The following is an 18504-nucleotide window of genomic DNA, read 5'->3' on the forward strand; positions in this document are numbered from 1 at the left end:
AATATATCTGAGTCCTTCCCAACCCCAGCCTCCATTCCTTCCCTCACTGCCAGCAAGCTCCCCATTTGTACAGGCTACCGAATTCAACCTTCCCTGCCTGGTATGATGCTACCATTAGATACAAAACTAGAAAATTGTTCCATTACCGATGGTCCCTCATCAAATTGGCCATGTAATGTACCAATGGTACTATTGTGTTAATCTGGTGCATTTTATTTGTCCTTTTTTTAATGTTTATTTCAAGTTGATATTTTTTTTAACCAAATGATTGCTCAGGGTATTATTAATTGGCAGTCTCAGTCGGAGTTCCTGGCAGTGAATGCACCATGCAGCTTTTAATAAAGAACAGATTTCCAGAGTTCCTCCCCATGGCTAGAAAGTTAATGTGCTTTTTGGTGTGATACTCAACCAGATTAATTTCTTGATCAGTGCTGAAATAATTAATTTCTGCCTGGATGGCAGTAAGGGGATGAAAATAAGCCAGGGTTCCCACTCATGATTGCTGTCCAGTGCATGTGTGTGGGCACTAGGTAAAGACATAACCAGTTTTAAATCTGATGCCCCACACAGCTGAATAGCCTACTCGCTTGAAGACGACTGGTGCACATAGAACTGTTCTTTAGAATGAGTCGGTGCCTTCAGAAGCAAGGTGGAGTAAACTGGGGGAAAAGAAAAGATTTCCCCTTAACGCTGATAAATAATAAGGTGCTGAAAAGTATTGATTATTGCTTTAAAGAAATAACTTCGGAACTGGATAATAAAAAGTTACAAACAGCTAATGGAATCGTTTCAGGGATTTTCTTTCTTTTGGGCTTTTCTTTATTGCACTCCACCCCCAGAATTTGAATCTGCTGATTTTGTTACCTTACCTGTTTTTTTGTGAACTGGGCCTATGATATAGATTCAGCACTGCATACATTAGAAATGTATTGGTTTGTTGGTCATTTAAAAAAGGAAATCTGTTTTGTGGGGAGACAGTGCGACGTGTGCTGACATAGAAACTGAGGAGGAAATGGGTTGCTCGTGGGACACTCTGTCCTGTTCTGGAATCCCGCTTTCCTGGGCTGGCGTTTCAGTCCGAATCCTGAAAGCACAGAAACAACCAGGAGGGATAACTCGCAGCATGTATAAATGGCTCTGGATATTAAATTGTACTGCGTGGGAAAGAAAGAAAGAAACTTGCATTTATATACTGCCTTTCATATTCTGAAACACTTCAGTCAATGAAGTACTTTTGAAGTGTTGTGATGCAGCAGCCAATTTACGCACAGCAAGGTCCCACAAACACCAGTGAGATAAATGACCAGATAATCTGTTTTAGTGATGTTGGTTGAGGGATAAAGGTTAGCCAGAACACCAAGAGAGCTTCCCTTAGTCTTCTTTGAATGATGTCATAGATTTTTTTTAATGTCCAGCTGAGAGAGCAGGTTTATACTTCTCATCTGAAAGATGGAGAAAAAACCATGTGGAACTGGGGAGGGGGCAGAGAAGCAAAACAAAAACAAATTGCTGTTTATAAAGAAACTGCAGTTCTGGTTTGACCGGGAATCCGCTGGTTTTCTGTTGAAAGTATTGTGATTAAAGTTTTCTTTGCCATATGTTCAATTGCACTGACTGGCAATATCTGGAAATGTCAATACGGTAGTTTGCTTTGTAATGTCGTGAATACAGAACATTTCACATTTAAACTGAGAAAAAATGTTCCGCTGTATTAGGTGTAATGACGGCACTGACCTGACCAGGGTGGGATTTTTCCTTTCGTCACTGGCCATTTTTTTTTTTTTTACTAATCTATATTTTGATTAAAAATTATGATGGTCAAGTGGCTTGATAAGGAAATAGACCCCCCAAAAATTCACCCCCCCAAAAATTCACCATCACCATCTTTTAGCACTGCATCTCTAACATCTGTGCAAAGAGTTCGAATATCTATACATACATACATAGAAAAATGGCTCTATATACAGCTCTGACAGGCACTAAACTAGTTGAAGGTGAGGCACCTGTACTGAAAGAAAGATCTGCATTTACATAGCGCCCTTCGTGTCCTTAGGACAATCTGATCTGCTTCACAACCATCGAAGCTTATTAAGTGGCGTCACTGTTGTTTTGTAGATAAACATGGCAGCCAATTTGCACGCAGCAAGGTCCCACAAACAGAAAATGAGATAGACGACCAGTTAATCAGTTTTTGGTGATGTTGGATGAGGGATAGATGTTGACCAGGACACCCTCTGCTCTTCTTTGAGTAGTGCCATGTGATCTATTATGACCACATCAGATGACCTTGGTCTAATATCTCATACCAAGGTTTGAAAGACAGACTTCAGAGTTCAGATGCATCAGTTTGAGGTGCAGGTCATTGGAGGTTCTACGGGATTGCAGTACTGCACCTTCAGCAAGTAGTACATAAAAGGGAATCCAAAAGTCTTCTATAGGCATATAAATAATAAACGGGTAGCAAGAGGAGGGGTGGGGCTGATTAGGGACCATAAAGGAGACCTGCGCATGGAGGCAGAGGGCATGGCTGAGGTACTAAATGAGTACTTTGCATCTGTCTTCACCAAGGAAAAAGAAGCTGCCAAAGTCATAGTGAAAGAGGAAGTAGTTGAGATACAGGATGGGATAAAAATTGACAGAGGAGGTACTAGAAAGGCTGGCTGCACTTAAAAGTAGATAAGTCACCAGGACCGGATGGGATGCATCCTAGGATGCTGAGGGAGGTAAGGGTGGAAATTGCGGAGGTACTGGCCATAATCTTCCAATCCTCCTACGAGGGTGGTGCCAGAGGACTGGAGAATTGCAAATGTTACACCCTTGTTCAAAAAAGGGTGCAAGGATATACCCAGCAACTACAGACCAGTCAGTTTAACCGTGGTAGTGGGGAAGCTTTTAGGAACAATAATCCGGGACAAAATTAACAGTCACTTGGACAAGTGTAGATTAATTAGGGAAAGCCAGCACGGATTTGTCAAAGGCAAATTGTGTTTAACTAACTTGATTGAGTTTTTTGATGAAATAACAGAGAGGGTTGATGAGGGCAATGCAGTTGATGATGTGTACATGGACTTCCAGAAGGCATTTGATAAAGTGCCACATAATAGGCTTGCCAGCAAAGTTGAAGCCCATGGAATGAAAGGGACAGTAGCATGGATACAAAGTTGGCTAAGTGACCGGAAACAGAGAGTAGTGGTGAACGGATGTTTGTCGGACTGGAGGAAGGTAGACAGTGGTGTTCCCTAGGGGTCAGTACTAGGACCACTGCTTTTCTTGATGTATATTAATGACTTGGACTTGAGTGTACAGGGCACAATTTCAAAATTTGCAGATGACATAAAACTTGCAAGTGTAGTGAACAGTGAGGAGGATAGCGATAGACTTCAAGAGGACATAGACTGGCTGGTGGAATGGGTGGACACGTGGCAGATGAAATTTAACACAGAAAAGTGCGAAGTGATACATTTTGGTAGGAAGAACGAGGAGAAGCAATATAAACTGAAGGGTACAATTCTAAAGGGGGTGCATGAACAGAGAGACCTAGGGGTATATGTGCACAAATCGTCGAAGGTAGCAGGGCAGGTTGAGAAAGCAGTTAACAATGCATACGGAAGACTGGGCTTCATAAATAGAGGCATATTACAAAAGCAAGGAAAATATGTTGAACCTTTATAAAACACTGGTTCGGCCTCAACTGGATTATTGTGTCCAATTTTGGGCACCGCACTTTAGGAAGGATGTGAAGGCTTTAGAGAGGGTGCAGAAAAGATTTGCGAGAATGGTTCCAGGGATGAAGAACTTCAGTTACGTGGAGAAGCTGGGGTTGTTCTCCTTGGAGCAGAGAAGGTTGAGAGGAGATTTGATAGAGGTGTTCAAAATCATGAGGGGTCTAGACAGAGTAGATAGAGAGAAACTGTTCCCATTAGCGGAAGGGTCAAGAACCAGAGGACACAGATTTAAGGTGATTGGCAGAAGAACCAAAGGCGACATGAGGAAAACCTTTTTTACACAGCGAGTGGATATGATCTGGAATTCACTGCCTGAAAGGGTGGTGGAGGCAGATTCAATCGTGGCGTTCAAAAGGGAATTGGATAAGTACCTGAAGGAAAAAAATTTGCAGGGCTACGGGGAAAGGGCGGGAGAGTGGGACTAGCTGAAGTACCAGCATGGGCTCGACAGGCTGAATGGTCTCCTTCTGTGCTGTAACACTCTATATGATTCTATGAAAATGACTCAGTCAAAGGGTTTAGAATATGGAAGTACTCCACACTAATACGGAAGTACTCTGCACTAGGTGGGTGCCTGTTGCACTGCATAACAGAGTGTGTGTCTGCTCGCTGATTTCTTGGCTTGTACATTTGTCTCGAGGGCTGCTGTGCATTTTAAAATGAGGAATGCACGAATTAAACTGTTATTCGGCAGGGTAATCAAAGAGATAGGAGTGGGGAAAATGTAGCAATGGTACAAAGCTTTTTCTTTCTCGCTCTAGGTCAGAACACTTGGGGCTAAACTTTTGTCCTCACCCCTCACCACAATTTATTGGTATATCTGGTCGATAATGAGAGGACATAAATTTAAGGTGATTGGCAAATGAACCAGAGGCGACATGAGGAAAAATGTTTTTACACAACGAGTGGTTAGGATTTGGAATGCACTGTCTGATAGGGTGGTGGTTACAGATTCAATAGTAGCCTTCAAAAGGGAATTGGATAAATACTTGAAGGAGAAAGAATTGCAGGGATATGGGGAAAGAGCGGGGGAGTGGGACTGACTGGATTGCTCTTTGAAAGAGCCGGCGCAGACTCAATGGGCCGAATGGCCTCCTGTGTTGTACTATTCTATGATTTTAAGTACATATCCATCATGGGAAGTAATGAGTTAAAAAATACTCATCATCTAAATAATGAAGAAAAAGGAAAGGTTTTGAGGTGCAAAGAATAAACGGTGGCAAAGAATAAACGGTGGCATAGTGGTTAGCACTGTTGCCTCACAGCGCCAGGGACCCGGGTTCAAATCCGGCCTCGGGTGACTGTCTGTGTGGAGTTTGCACATTCTCCCCGTGTTTGCGTGGGTTTCCTCCGGGTGCTCCGGTTTCCTCCCACAGTCCAAAGATGTGCAGGTTAGGTTGATTGGCTATGATAAATTGACCCTTAGTGTTAGGGGGATTAAATACGTGGGGTTACGGGGATCGGGTGGGATATGTGTCGGTGCAGGCTCGATGGGCCGAAATGGCCTCTATCTGCACTGTGGGGTTTCTGTGATTCTGTGAAAAGCCCTCGCATCTGAAGCAAATACTGCAAATAGTGTAAATACCTGCAAATTATGTATTGTATCAGATCAGTCTTAAGCATCTTTTGTAACGTCTGAATAAATAATATTACAAAGTGTATTTTTCCGTATCAGTAGTGTGTAATATTTTTACATTTTTGTCAGTTATGATATATTGCTTCAGTAATGTTGCTTAATCACAGCAAAAAAAAAAATTGCAGGGCTATGGGGAAAGAGCAGGGGAGTAGGACTGATTGGAGAGCTCTTTCAATGAGCCGGCACAGACACGATGAGTCAAATGGCCTTCTTCTGAGCTGTCTGATCTATGATACATTGATAGGCAAACTGCTGTCGTTGGGGGACCTCGGAGAGCATGATTTGGGGAACTGGGTGGTGCAGTGGGTTAGACACCGGCCTTTTGCCCCAGGGAATTGGGTTCAAATCAGCCCAGATTGATTGGATGAAAGTCTCCCCATCTGTTGCCTGTAAGGGTCCTATGTAAAATGAGTTTGGGAAGTCTTGATTCAGTTCGGATGGACAGAGGCCTACAGAAGAAACCTGTCTCTGATTTAGCTCTAATTTACAGTCTCACTCAGACTCACACAGGATAGCTGGAGTAGGGAATGGGAAGAGGAGGGGGGGGAAATGTCACTGCTGCAGTAGGGGCTGCTGATCTGAGTTTGGGGCCAAGGTACAAATTTGGGTCAGAGCAGATGAAGCTTTACTCTGTGTCTGACTGTTCCAAATCTGACCTCTGAGCTTGATGCCAAGCCTGAAATGGCAAGAGTTCCATGCCCCAGCGCTAATGTCCCTCATAATTTAATAAAATGCAAAAAAACAAAACCACAGTCTAGGTTTTTTACAATCTGTGAATGTCAGTCACAGAAGATCTACTTGTAAAAATGTAAAACCTACGAAAATGAAATGAAGAGAAGCCAAGTATAAAGTATTGTATATTTTATGAACTAAACAGAATGCATTTTATATAAATAAAAATATAAAGTGCTGCAAACATACAACAGGTGTGCACGTATCTGTAAAGAGAAACAGTGGTAAATGTTTCGGGTAGAAACCCTTTCAGTTCTTTCAGCATTTTCCATTTTTATTTCAGATTTCTGGCAGCTTTGATTTCTTTTCAATCTCAACATTTACTTCACTAATACTGATTATCAGCTGATTTGAGTATAACTTTTTTTTTTAATCACTTCTGTAGCCTATGTCATTTTTCCTCTTCAATGCCAGAGTGGATATTTCCAGCAGGATAGGCATTCCTCTTCCAGGCTGAGGTCTGTAAAATAGGATGCTACTTTTTATCTGGTCAGTCCCCTGACTGTCTATCAGGAATATTCCTGCAGAGGGTGATTGACATTCTACCATATACAGATATATTTTGAGATTTATACAAAAATGTTCAAAGTGCTAACATTCCATTATTTTGTTGAAAGCCAATAGAAATACATTGTAAAGCTCCACTGATCAGTTAGTTGATGAAGCTGGCATGTAATTGAGCAATATAGACCAGAAGGTCCCAGGTTCAGTTCCTGGTCTTTGCTGAGTTAGTTGATCTCCGCTGGAGTGGCAGAACTCCTACAATTGGCCTCAGTCTCCCTGGGCAATGGAGGGAGAAATCAGCCAGGTTGCCTGCTATCTGGTGGCCACTGTCGGAATGTGTTGACCTTGGTTGAGAACAGAATTGTCTTGGATGTGATGGTTGATTAGCAAGCCACCACTCTATGTTCATGCATACTGAGAAACCTATGTCTTGATACCCGTCGCTGTGTGAATTCAGAAGAGAAAATCAAGAAGTGGCAAATAAATCCAGTATAGTTCAAATAGCTTAATTCAGGTGGATGTAAAAAATCGTATGACACTATTCAGAGCAGGGAAGTTCTCCTGGTGTCCAGGCGAACATTGACCTCTCATCAACAAACAGTTCACTGGTCACTTATGTCCTTGTTGTTTGCAGGACTTGGCTGCGTGTGAATTGGCTGCTGTGTTTGCCTACATAACAGTGGTCATATTTCCAGAATAATTAATTACTGTCAAAGGCTTTGCAACATCCTGAGGACGCGAAAGGCTCTATATAAATGCAATTTATTTCTTAAACATATGGCATAAATTGCCAATACTGTATTACTCTGTATTTTATTTCAATTTCAATTTTTCAATTTTCAATTTTATTTGTCACATAACCAAATACAAGTGAAATCCAGTCAGTGAAATGCTTTTTTCTTAACGAGCCGAGCGCACCAAGCAGCAAAGGACACTTAGCTGCTGGTACGCACGGATAAGGACGGCAGCCATCTTCATCGGCGCCATCACAATGGGGTCTGCTCTCGCCTCGCTCCGCCTTTCCCGCACTCCTGCCCGACAATCTTCAGCCGCCGTGGTACCGACGTCCCGGGGCCTGCTTCTCCCTGACTCTCCTTCCACCCGGTCTGACCTCCAAGCCTCCCACGGTGTCCGACCTTCCAGGGTCTGCTTTTCCCGCCCTCGGTCCGCTGGCCGCCTCCCCTCCTACCGGTTCGACCTCCGAGCCTCCCGCCGAGGAGCAGCCGGCCGCCGTGCTACAGCGGGTCGTTGTGGCCTCCATCGCTGCTTCTGCTGCCTCCTCGCCGAACTCATCAGCGCTGATGCACAGCGTCTGTAGCGGAAGTGGGCCGACCGACTCGGAGAGCGCTTACCCTGCGACCGCCACCGACAGCATCTTGCTTTCTATCATACATTTTTATCATACATCGATAATGTATAAACATTAAATATAGAGAATCCTGTCCATTATATTTACTAAAAAGGTTTAAAGTGCCTGGACCCAAGTTTGGGAGCAGTTTTATACTGGCCCAAGTGTAACTTAGTGCAAATGACTTTGTAATGTCAGTATAGTGTTATGTCAATTGCTGGGTCCAAACAACTTACTTGATTGGTGCTTTGAGTTTGTGTATTTGTCTCCAACCTTCTGTCTAACACAGTTCTTTCTGCTGTAGGCAACCATTCTGAATTTGCAGCTATGCCGGTTGTTCCAGCTTGCTTCCGGCATGAAATACAGGAAGGAACAGCAGAGCAATGCATCTGCCACTTGCCACCCTAACCAGGAAACTCACCTGGAACCAGGCTCCCCAGTACAAACTGTTTCTACAAGACATGTGAGAGAGCGTTATGGAGAGCTGGATTTTTCCTTGAATGTCAGTGCCCTGGTGTCCTTCAGGAGATTGTCACGACAAGAGGAAATCAGACCGTCAGAAGGAACAGTAAGGCAAAAGGACCAGGTACAGGAAACTTTGTGCTATCCGGCACCGACGGGACCGAGCTGTTGCCGTCCCATCAAAACTGCCGGACAAACCAGCGCTAATGTTGAAACATACGGAGATTTTGAGCTCCGTATCTGGCAACAAACCCAGCTTCTAAACAGTCGGCCGTACCTTGCAAGTGTCTCTGTAGCTTAGCAACAGCTTCAGCGAGACCTTGCAGAGCCTGACTGGTGGGAAAAAAAAGCAACAAAAAGAAAAAAAACCTAACGAAACGGCTCCTGATTTTTGCCGGTGGCTCGAGCATTCCGGACAGTTAACCTCCAGATAAACCAAAGTTTCCTGTATTGTGCTTATAGATGAGTAAAAGATTGATATTTTCAGAGCTGCAGATGTCACTAATTTATTACAAAATCTGAAAAATCTATGATAACACTAATGAAAACAATACTCAAGTAAACAGGCATTATTACCTCTTTCAAAGTTATTGAAAATACATTTTTTTGCTAAAATTTATTTTGTCGAGTATGTATTCAGCTGGTATTAGAGTGTAATATGTGTTTAGAATGCCTCTTAGAACAGATGATTCATTCCCAATTGCTCTCCGGCAGAGGCAGGCACTCCTGGTTCCTAATATACAATAAGACAGGCTGGGCACAGGAACACAGTTTCACAGCTCCTGTATGGAGAGATAACTGCTTTACAGGAGCACAAGCCCATAGACAACAAGGTACCAGCCACCCCACCTCCTACACAGTCGTTGAGTAACAACTTAAGTTTTCTGTTAAACATCTGAACTCTCCAAAATCATGTGCGTATGTAATCTACTACTTGCAAGATATTGAGGAAACCACTAAAAGTGAAAACTTTGGGTGTAGTACCAGTAAAACAGCTGCACATGATTCCACAAGTGGTTCTAAGGTATGTGCCATAAAAGATTGTGAATATTTTCACCTGAAGCCTGCCTTTTTCATATGTCCCACTTGAAAGAGGCGTCATGGACAAAACATTGGTTTTAGTCCATACATTTTGCTCAGTGCTTATATTAACATGGAATTTGCCTTTTCTATTACTGCAGCCTCAGTAGAGCAGTAGCTACTAATCCCTGCAGCAGCCTACTTACTAATTAATGTAATTAAACATTGGCGCGATTAGCATGTGCTGAATATTGTATCTAGTGGAGGAGAAAGTGAGAGTGGTGATTAAAGAAATGTGTTCCTAATTAACATTGGCTTGATAGCAACATGGTAAATATGGATAAATTACATTTTCCTATCCTGGTCCCACCAACTGATCTGGGAGGTGGTAGAATCTAGCGGGCTAGAGCAACTCCATTTAAAGTAACTTCCAGAGGAATGAGTCTCCAATGTGTCCTAATTTTTAGAATGTAAAGCACACTGCTCTTTATGATCATGGGTCGTGCATAGCTCCTAAATAAAGGACTCTCCTGATTCCTCCCACATCCCAGCTGCACAAGGATATTCTCCTGGGACAAAAAGTGTTGCTCTCAGGGTAACTTCAGTCATATCTTCATCTCTTGTTAACTCCCGGAGAACACATTGCTGTCTTAGCAAGAAAATCATGTTCTGAATGTCAGTCTCTCTTCTCTTTCACCCTTTCTCTTCAGCCCCCTCTCCCCCCCCCCCCCCCCGTTTCTGCAGATGCTTTTGAAGAAGTCTTGTCATTTTAACATGTCAAGAAATGACTGGGAGTTATAGAAAGAAAATGGGTGTTCACGTGAGCTTTTCCCATATAGGGCTCAAATATGTACCCGACTGAAAATGTTTTGGAGTCACAGCTTCTATAGGAACAATTTTAGAAAACCTGAAAGTCATTCAATAGAATAGTTTAAACATCTTTTGAAAACTGGTCTCTGATTTCCAGCACCATCTTCATACAAAGTTGGATGAAGTCTAAGTGGTTGCAGATATGTTATGTAGAGTCCAGACCCTTTCCCCAATAAATGTAGTTTAACAATCTATGATATTCATCTGCATACACAGAACTAATTCTGATTTTAACAACCCCCTGTAGAAGTACCAGAAGATTGTTGCTAAAGATGATTATTGCCAATAACTTCTGGATTCCCAGAAGTGAATCGAAGTACCCTGAACAGGTTAAAAATGTCACTGCAAAGTTCTTCCACATATTCATTTTTGCTGTAATCTACTAATCATACTATCAAAATGTAGGAAGAAGGGGTTGGTGGAATGACCCCCCTTCCGCACCCAATAAAAGGTAAATTGAGCTAATGCTTCCTTGCTTATATCTTTAGGCTCAACCAAAAGAATTGGATCCACTTGAAAAATCACTAGAAGACTGTCCATTCTCTTCACTAACGTTAGTACGAAAGAAAGCCATACGCAACAAAGGGATCCGGTCAGGAGCTTACAGGAGTTCTACCTTCAAGAGACAGTTTCAGCAAGCACTGGCAGATGGCTGTGAGTATGAAGCATTTGCATTTTGCAAGAACTGCGTTTTGGAAGGTTAAAACTAGGAGCATCCAGCAGGATTTTCATTATTTGTTTAGTATCTGTTCTGGACGCTGTAATTTGATTTATGCCCAGTTAATGTCTACCCTGAAGCTACATTGTTTTGCGGAACATTGTTATTTCTACAATCTAGTCAGAATGTAGAGAACATCACTCTTTTATAATTGCTTAAGCATATCTTTTCTATTTGATGCTCGTACATGTTCCTGTTCACAAGATAGCTGTTGGTAAGAAAGGCTATTCCGACCCCCTTAAGCTCATTCATCCAGAAAGACCCTACAGTTCCCCATCATAGAATCCAACTGTTTCTTATCCAACCGGCAAGTCCATTCCATATGTTGGTCACTCTTCATGTGAAGAACTTCCTGATCCCAATCCTAAATTAGCCTTTTTATTAGTTTGAACGCTTGTCCCCTTGTACTTCTCTGATGGTTTAGTTTAAAATAATGTTCTGGATTTACATTTTCTATACCTTCTACTATATTATATATACCATTTATTATAAGGTCCCTGTGACTGTTCAGACATCTATCCTTCTTAACATCATAAGAATCCCTACTTTTTTTGGTGGGGTGTTGGTGAGAGAGTTGTAGCTGTGCCACAATTATGGGAGTAGCATGTCTAGATGGATTACATATATGACAGGAAACTCTTTATTTTCTGGCACCAACGGGACCGGCGTGGTGCCGGTTTATCAAAAAGTCCGGATTACAGAGAGATATAGTTAAAAGGTACGAGAGCGCCGTACACAGCAACAAATCCAGGCTTCCCTGTTGCTTAGCAGCATGTGCCGGAACTCCGGCCACAAGATCCAGGCATCCCTGTTGCTTAGCAACAAGTGCACGAACCCCAGTTACACAGCCACAGGTCCAGGAACTGCTACTAATATGAAATAAAACTTACCTGAACCTACTCCTGAATTTTGCCGGTTAACAGAGTTTTCCAGTTATTTAGGTGCCGGTTAAAAGAGAGTTTCCTGGTATCAGGATCAAGACTCCAGTATCAATGGCATAGCTATTTAAATAATGTGATTTTGGATTCCTGTTCTTCTTTGATGTATTTTAATTACATTTAAGGGACTATCTCGGACTGCACCCAGTTATGTGGAATAGAAGTTCCTTTGCCCTATTCAACAAATGAGAGAATACTTACAGCCCACCCAGGTGTTAGAAATAATTAATATTAATCATCAGGCTGTGATCTTTCCATATTTACAAGTTATTTTATTTACTATTGTACCAGGCCTTAGGAAGAGCGTTAGTTATCATGTCTGACTCAACAAGTAGTCCTATGCAACAGACCTGCAGCTCTGCTTTGTCCTAAAAGTGGGCGAACAGTTTGGGCTGGATTTTATCAATGGAGTCGAGTAGGAGGCGGGACTCCCACTTTTGGGGTTGTAGTCCCGCCTCCATCGAGTTGTGGCCAACCCACTCGATTTTCCCTTGATTGACCTTGTTGAGCTCGCTCAGCGGGCTCAGCAGGCCAATTAAGGGCCACCCGGCAACAGGTGACGTCACAGATTGACATTTCATCTGTCAAGAGCTTTTGACAGATGAAATATCAGCATTTGATAGTTCTGTGAAGCTGTCAAACACTGACAATCTGTACAGTTAATTCCTTCCTCTCAGGCTGATTTAGAGATCTCTCCAGAACAGAAAGCAGAGGCTGCAGCTTTTGACAGCTCGCGGCCATTCTGCTTTCTGTGCCGGTGAGATGAGGGACTCCCGAGACCTGAAGGAAGGAAGCCTGCATTAGTAAGTAAAGGTAAGTAAAACTTATTTAAACACTTTACACACACCAAACACACTTACCTCTGCACTCATGCACCCATCACTCACCTGGACACCGGACATCTCGAACCCTCCAAGTCCTTCAGCCCGACGGTCCGCCTCGCTAACTTGGCGTGGTTTGGAGCCGTCGGGCAGCCCACACTTCAGGGCTAAAAATAGGGACTCGGCCAAAAACTGCCTGTTAACAGGCAGTTAATTGGCACTAATCCCCTTCCCGCCTCGGGGAGGCGGCTCCCAGCACAGGTCGGGTACCCGCCTCCTGGGAAACGGGCATGGAGGCGGGTTGGGGGCGGGATGGGTTCGTGCCCCCCGATTTCGCGATTTTAACACCCCACACGCCTCCATTCCCGCCTCCACAGCCCTGGGAAATTCTAGCCCTTTGAGTCAGGTTTCTGAGGAGGGTGCCTTGGTATCTTTTGAAGTCTATTTTAATGGACAGGTTTGTAGCCAGAAACTGGGTTTAAGAATGATATTTACTAGCTTCTTGCACCACTAGGTTTAGGGCAGAGGTTTACAAAGGACTCTGTAATGGTTCAGTTTTGTAAAACTGCTCATTACATATTCCTGGTCCAAACAAAATGTGTTAATACCAAGTCCTGCTAGAGCTTTGATGCTTTTGTTTTGTTTTGAAGAGCTACTTTAAGTTAAGTGATTAATTGGTATACTAACTGTCCTAACCTCATTTGGCATTTTAGTCCCGTTAACATTTTTTATGGTTTTCATCCTTTCTCTGATCTTTTACTTTTATAATACAGAAAGAATTTTTCACTGTTGTATTTTGCCTGTGGTTATGCTTTTATTCCAGATCGCTCTTTGCCCCTCTGACCACCTTTTAACATGATTCTGTTTGTTCTTTTATTCACCCCAGCAGACCTCCCTGCAATGGAATCAAAGCTCAATCATACTTCAAACTGTAAAATCTTTGTAGTATATCTTTTTCAATAAACTTTAGATTGACCAAAATACTGTGAATTCAAAAGGTGACCAGTGAGCTGTGCTTTATAAGAGTTCTTTTATCTTTGTAGGGAAAAAGACAGCACACAACTACTGTCTAGAGCTAGCTACATTTCTATGGGGATTATCTGCCCAGACATTTTCCTGCAATAATGATGTCAGATTTATTCACAAGTCAGTTGAATGAGAAATCCCTCGTGTTTTTGAGATGTTAATGCAAAATAGCTCGCAGTCTCACATCTGTGCCAAGCTGACTGCAAGAAAGCAGGCAAGCTGTTTCATATGAAAGTCAGGTATCAAAATCAAACAAAACCACCAGCAAGGCAAAAAAAACCTACTATTCATACTCTAAATGGTAAATTTGGTTAATAACACGATTGCCTGCTTAATGGGAAGGAACTGCTTTATCTGGTGTGTCCAATTCTGCTTTGGAATGGTAGAGTAATGCTGATTTTTTTATATTCTTCAGTTCCCTATTTGTCTGTTTACACATCATGGCAGCAATAGGGGGTCTGTGGAGCTCAGTGCCTACCTTACATTCATCCAGCACTTAGTCAAAAGATTGAGGACAATACACCTAAAATTTTGAAATCATTATTTCAGAGCAGTTCAAGTATTGTGGAATTGGGCAATTAGGGATGGGTAATAAATGCTGGCCTTGCCAGTGACACCCACATCCCATAAACAAATTTAAAAAAGAAATCGGATACTGTTTTGCTCCTGTGTAATCCTATTCTTTGTAAATAAATTCAACTCATCGTTTTAGTTTGAGCGATATGACCCAACAGTGTGGCGATTTTTGCTTTTCAGAGTGTGGGGTGGCTAACCCACATTGGTCTCCAGTGCTTACTACTGTGGAGAAATAATAATTGTTAGTCTTGCAGCAAGCTACCTCATTCACAACATGCAGACATTTATATGTTTCAGGTCATAGGAGATGCAAATCTGCGTATGGAAACTGTCTTTTTGCTATGAACACAGATAGTGTTGGGAGAGAGCCTGATTGTAAGGGGGGAAAATTCAGTTGTTTGCGCCTCCCGTTAGTGCCTTAAGAGGACGCTAATGGGGCGCAAAGTAACTAGCGCCCGGGCGCGGCGATGTTTGTGCCGCTCACGAAATTAACTAGACATTTTGTGGCGGCGCTAAACACTACCGCCACGATCTCCTGCGCCGGCAGATTGTGACGTCAGTCAAGTGCGCAACGCCCCGTTAGCGCCCCGGACCGGATATTGAGTGGCGCCCCCTGCCTTACCGCCTGCCGCTAGCAACGACAGGTTGAGGAGAGCGTTATGCTGTCAGAAAGGGACTGGGGGAGCCCTATTTAAAGGCGTCCGCTTCCTGCCTTTTTTTGTCGGTGACATTTTTGCACCACGCATTCTGAGAGAGAGAGAGAGGCTTCTGGAGAGATTCAACGCTGTGTGAAGGAGTTTTGAGTACTGAGCAGCATGTTGCAGGTTTATTTTGATTTGCCCTTCCTTGCTTCGCCAGCGCTCTGAGGTAGCGCCTTGCTCCTCGGCCTTTGCGCCTTAAGACAGGTGTGAAGCGCCTGATTTAGCGCTCCAATCACCTCCAGGGGCGATAAAAGCCAAGTTTGCTGTCGGAGGCGATAATTAGCGCCCGGCGCTAAACTTTGCGCACGGCCGATAATGGCGCCCCAAACGGGGCGGCGATACTGAATTTTTTTCCCCTAAATCTTTCTAACTTAGCACTTAGAGTTTAATTCAAGGAGTGTCAGTATAGAAATGGAATAGGCAGGATCCAGCATCCTCCAACAATACCTGATTTTCATAAGTGGACCTGACACGAAGCCAGAGTTGATAACCTAGCTTGAACATGCCCAATTCCAGTTCAGTTTGGTGCTCTGCCAACTTGTGCTTTGTTGAGTAACTGATTAAAAAGGATGGTTGAAAGCTGTTCATTTTTAAATCAAGATTAGACTTGAAAAAAGGCATGAATAGCCAAAACAATGTCCGAGCCATGCGTATCTGAAATATTTTTAATTTATTATTTTCCACAGACAATTGCAGCTGGGGAGATGAACTCCTGGAATCCTGGAGAGCACTAGCTCCACTACAGCATGAAGAAGTCCTAATGGACACAGTCTGGGCCAGTGCTGGGATCCCCAGGTTAGTATGCCAGTGACAGTATAATGGTAATTCTTCTAAAAATGAACTTTGTTTTTTAAAGAAAGTTGTGGTGTCACATCCTCAGATGCTTGGGTGGTTATAACATCCATGCACTCGCTGTAAAAAAAAAAAAAAAAACTGCAGAAATGATCTCAATGGATTAGATGGTGAAATAGAAATTCCAGCACAAGACCTCTGATTATTATATCAATAATCACAGAATCACAGAAATCACAGAAACCCCACAGTGCAGATAGAGGCCATTTCGGCCCATCGAGCCTGCACCGACACATATCCCACCCGATCCCCGTAACCCCTACACCAACACATATCCCACCCTATCCCCGTAACCCCACGTATTTAATCCCCCTAACACTAAGGGTCGATTTATCATAGCCAATCAACCTAACCCGCACATCTTTGGACTGTGGGAGGAAACCGGAGCACCCGGAGGAAACCCACGCAAACACGGGGAGAATGTGCAAACTCCACACAGACAGTCACCCGAGGCCGGATTCGAACCCGGGTCCCTGGCGCTGTGAGGCAACAGTGCTAACCACTATGCCACCGTGCCACCGTAAACATGCTTACATTTGACATTTATTCTGGTAAGGCAATCAAGAATGCCACGAGGTGAATAAAAATGCAGCTAGGTGAGGGAGCAGAAGCTTTTCTAATTGGGGCCAGTGGACTAGTTTTACACCAATTATTGTCTTCATGGCTGGGGAGGGCAACGTAACTGGCATTTTCAATTGAGTTGCAGTTTGATGTTACACATATAATTGAACATGACTTTTTTTGTAAAACTAGTCAATCTCCTGTGGCATTGAACGTGGTAAGTTGGAGGAGATGGGCCTATAAATTCAAATTTGTGTGTGGGGGCAGGGGGCCCGCAGGAATCGATCCCTGTGCCTGAATGGATAGGCCCTTAATGCACCCAGTATTGGGCCTTGGGCTTCATTATCATGGAGCCAGCGAGCTGCAGACCCCTAATAGGCGTTCCCCAGGTAGATCGCGGGCTCGATGAGGAATCAAACATCGAGCCGCTGCCACGCCAGCAGCGTCCCTCAGGTAAGTAGTTAAAGGGGACCGGGAGGGAGGGGGTGACTGGGTCGAGAGGGTAGCAGTGACCAGGAAGGGCTGGGTAGCCATGATTGGGAAGGGTGGCTTGCAGGCAGAGGCCATGATGGGTCGCGGAAGGCAGAGGCTGGGATCGGGGGTTTAACGGCAGGGATCAGGGAGCGGTCAAGGTTGTGATAGAGGGAGGAAGCAGTGTCTGGCAGCGGCCCAAGTGGCTTGAATGTGGGGTCAGGAGAAGAACTCCTGCTCCTCCCAGCTCCACATTCAGGTAAGTATATTTTAAACACTTAACTTGTTGGTTGTGGCCTGCAGGGGTCCCTTTAAGGCCTCCCTATTAGGCAGCATGTAGACCTGAATATGCAAAGAGCATAATGCCTGTTTCAGATGGCGGGCCTGGACAATGATTCTTTTGCCTACACCAATATGGCAGGCAATGCACTGCCGCCTTGCAATGAGCATGTGTTTCCTGCACACCATATTAGAGGCTTAGGAGGCCCTTTATGGGTGTTGCGCAGTCAATATTTAGGCCTTTGTCGCTCTCTTGTCTTCATGTTGTTGTTTCTCTCTCTGTCGCTCCTCTTCTGCTTTTCTCTCCTTAACTTATTTTTACTTCTCTTGGTGCTCTTTCTGCTTTCCTTTCAGGTGGAAGCGGGTGGGTGGCATGGCATGGCATGGTGTGGTGGAAAAACGATTCACTAACAGTTGCAGGCTGTATTTGGGATAGGCTTTACAGGGAAAATGGAACTCTCAGCCGATCTCTTCCATCACTCCCCCATCATTCATATGCCCTCCCTTTTGCTCCCTTCACGCTCTAGGCATGCTGCCTGGCTCTCTTTTTCTATTTGTGCTTCGCTCGATGTCTCATCGGTGTTAGCAATAAGAATCTCTGTCTTATGTTTGTAAGCATTTACCTTTTCTAATTGTCAACAGCAAAGGTCAGATAATTGAACTTTTTTGAAAATAGAACATTAGTATGTAGAAATACTAATATTTAATATGCTTCATGAAGTTTATAGAACACAAAACAAAAGCTACAACAGATGTGTAATTATTATACTGTTATTTTCTCTCTGTTTAATGAAGCATTAACTGACAAAAGGCAATTTAGTGGATTAATCTAATTGTGTCATTGTAAAAGGTGTAATTTTTTGGTACTTTGTTTACATCTTTATTTTGGATATTAGGAACTTTAGTTACTGAGGAAAAATTGGATGATGAGAAATTTTCAGAAAGCATTTTGAGCTATTTGTGGGAATAGATAATACAACACAACCCAGTGATCAGATTGTACAATGTGACAAGTTATGTGGGCTTTTCCCATTATAAATGCAGGCATAGAAATTTATAAATGGGGGAACACATTGATGCAAAAGTGTGATGGAAAGCATGACAATGGAAGTAAGGTTTTATAGACAGAAAGTGAGCACAGACATTAAGCATATTAATAAGTTATACAGATAATTATAAAGAGGGATAGTCAACAATGCCTATTACATCATGACTTATCACTGCTACAGTGTGAAATTGATTTAATCTTATAGTGGAATAGAGA

General features: G+C 43.2%; 1 protein-coding gene across 3 annotated transcripts in view; it reads left to right on the forward strand.

Annotated features, from left to right (window-relative positions):
* sh2d5 (SH2 domain containing 5) overlaps positions 1–18504 on the forward strand; it is a 55520-nt gene that overhangs the window by 21068 nt on the left and 15948 nt on the right. For 2 of the 3 annotated variants that reach the window (XM_085966825.1, XM_085966826.1), the window contains 3 exons: positions 8250–8513; positions 10786–10951; positions 15764–15872. In XM_085966825.1, the coding sequence (XP_085822951.1) occupies positions 8250–8513; positions 10786–10951; positions 15764–15872 (539 nt within the window). Of the gene's footprint in view, positions 1–8249; positions 8514–9346; positions 9432–10785; positions 10952–15763; positions 15873–18504 lie in introns of all 3 variants that reach the window. The other variant, XM_085966827.1, reaches the window with a different exon arrangement.

The sequence above is a fragment of the Somniosus microcephalus genome, chromosome 25 (assembly GCF_052327205.1).
Source record: "Somniosus microcephalus isolate GS21.2 chromosome 25, FLI_Smic_1.0, whole genome shotgun sequence".
Taxonomy (NCBI): Eukaryota; Metazoa; Chordata; class Chondrichthyes; order Squaliformes; family Somniosidae; genus Somniosus; species Somniosus microcephalus.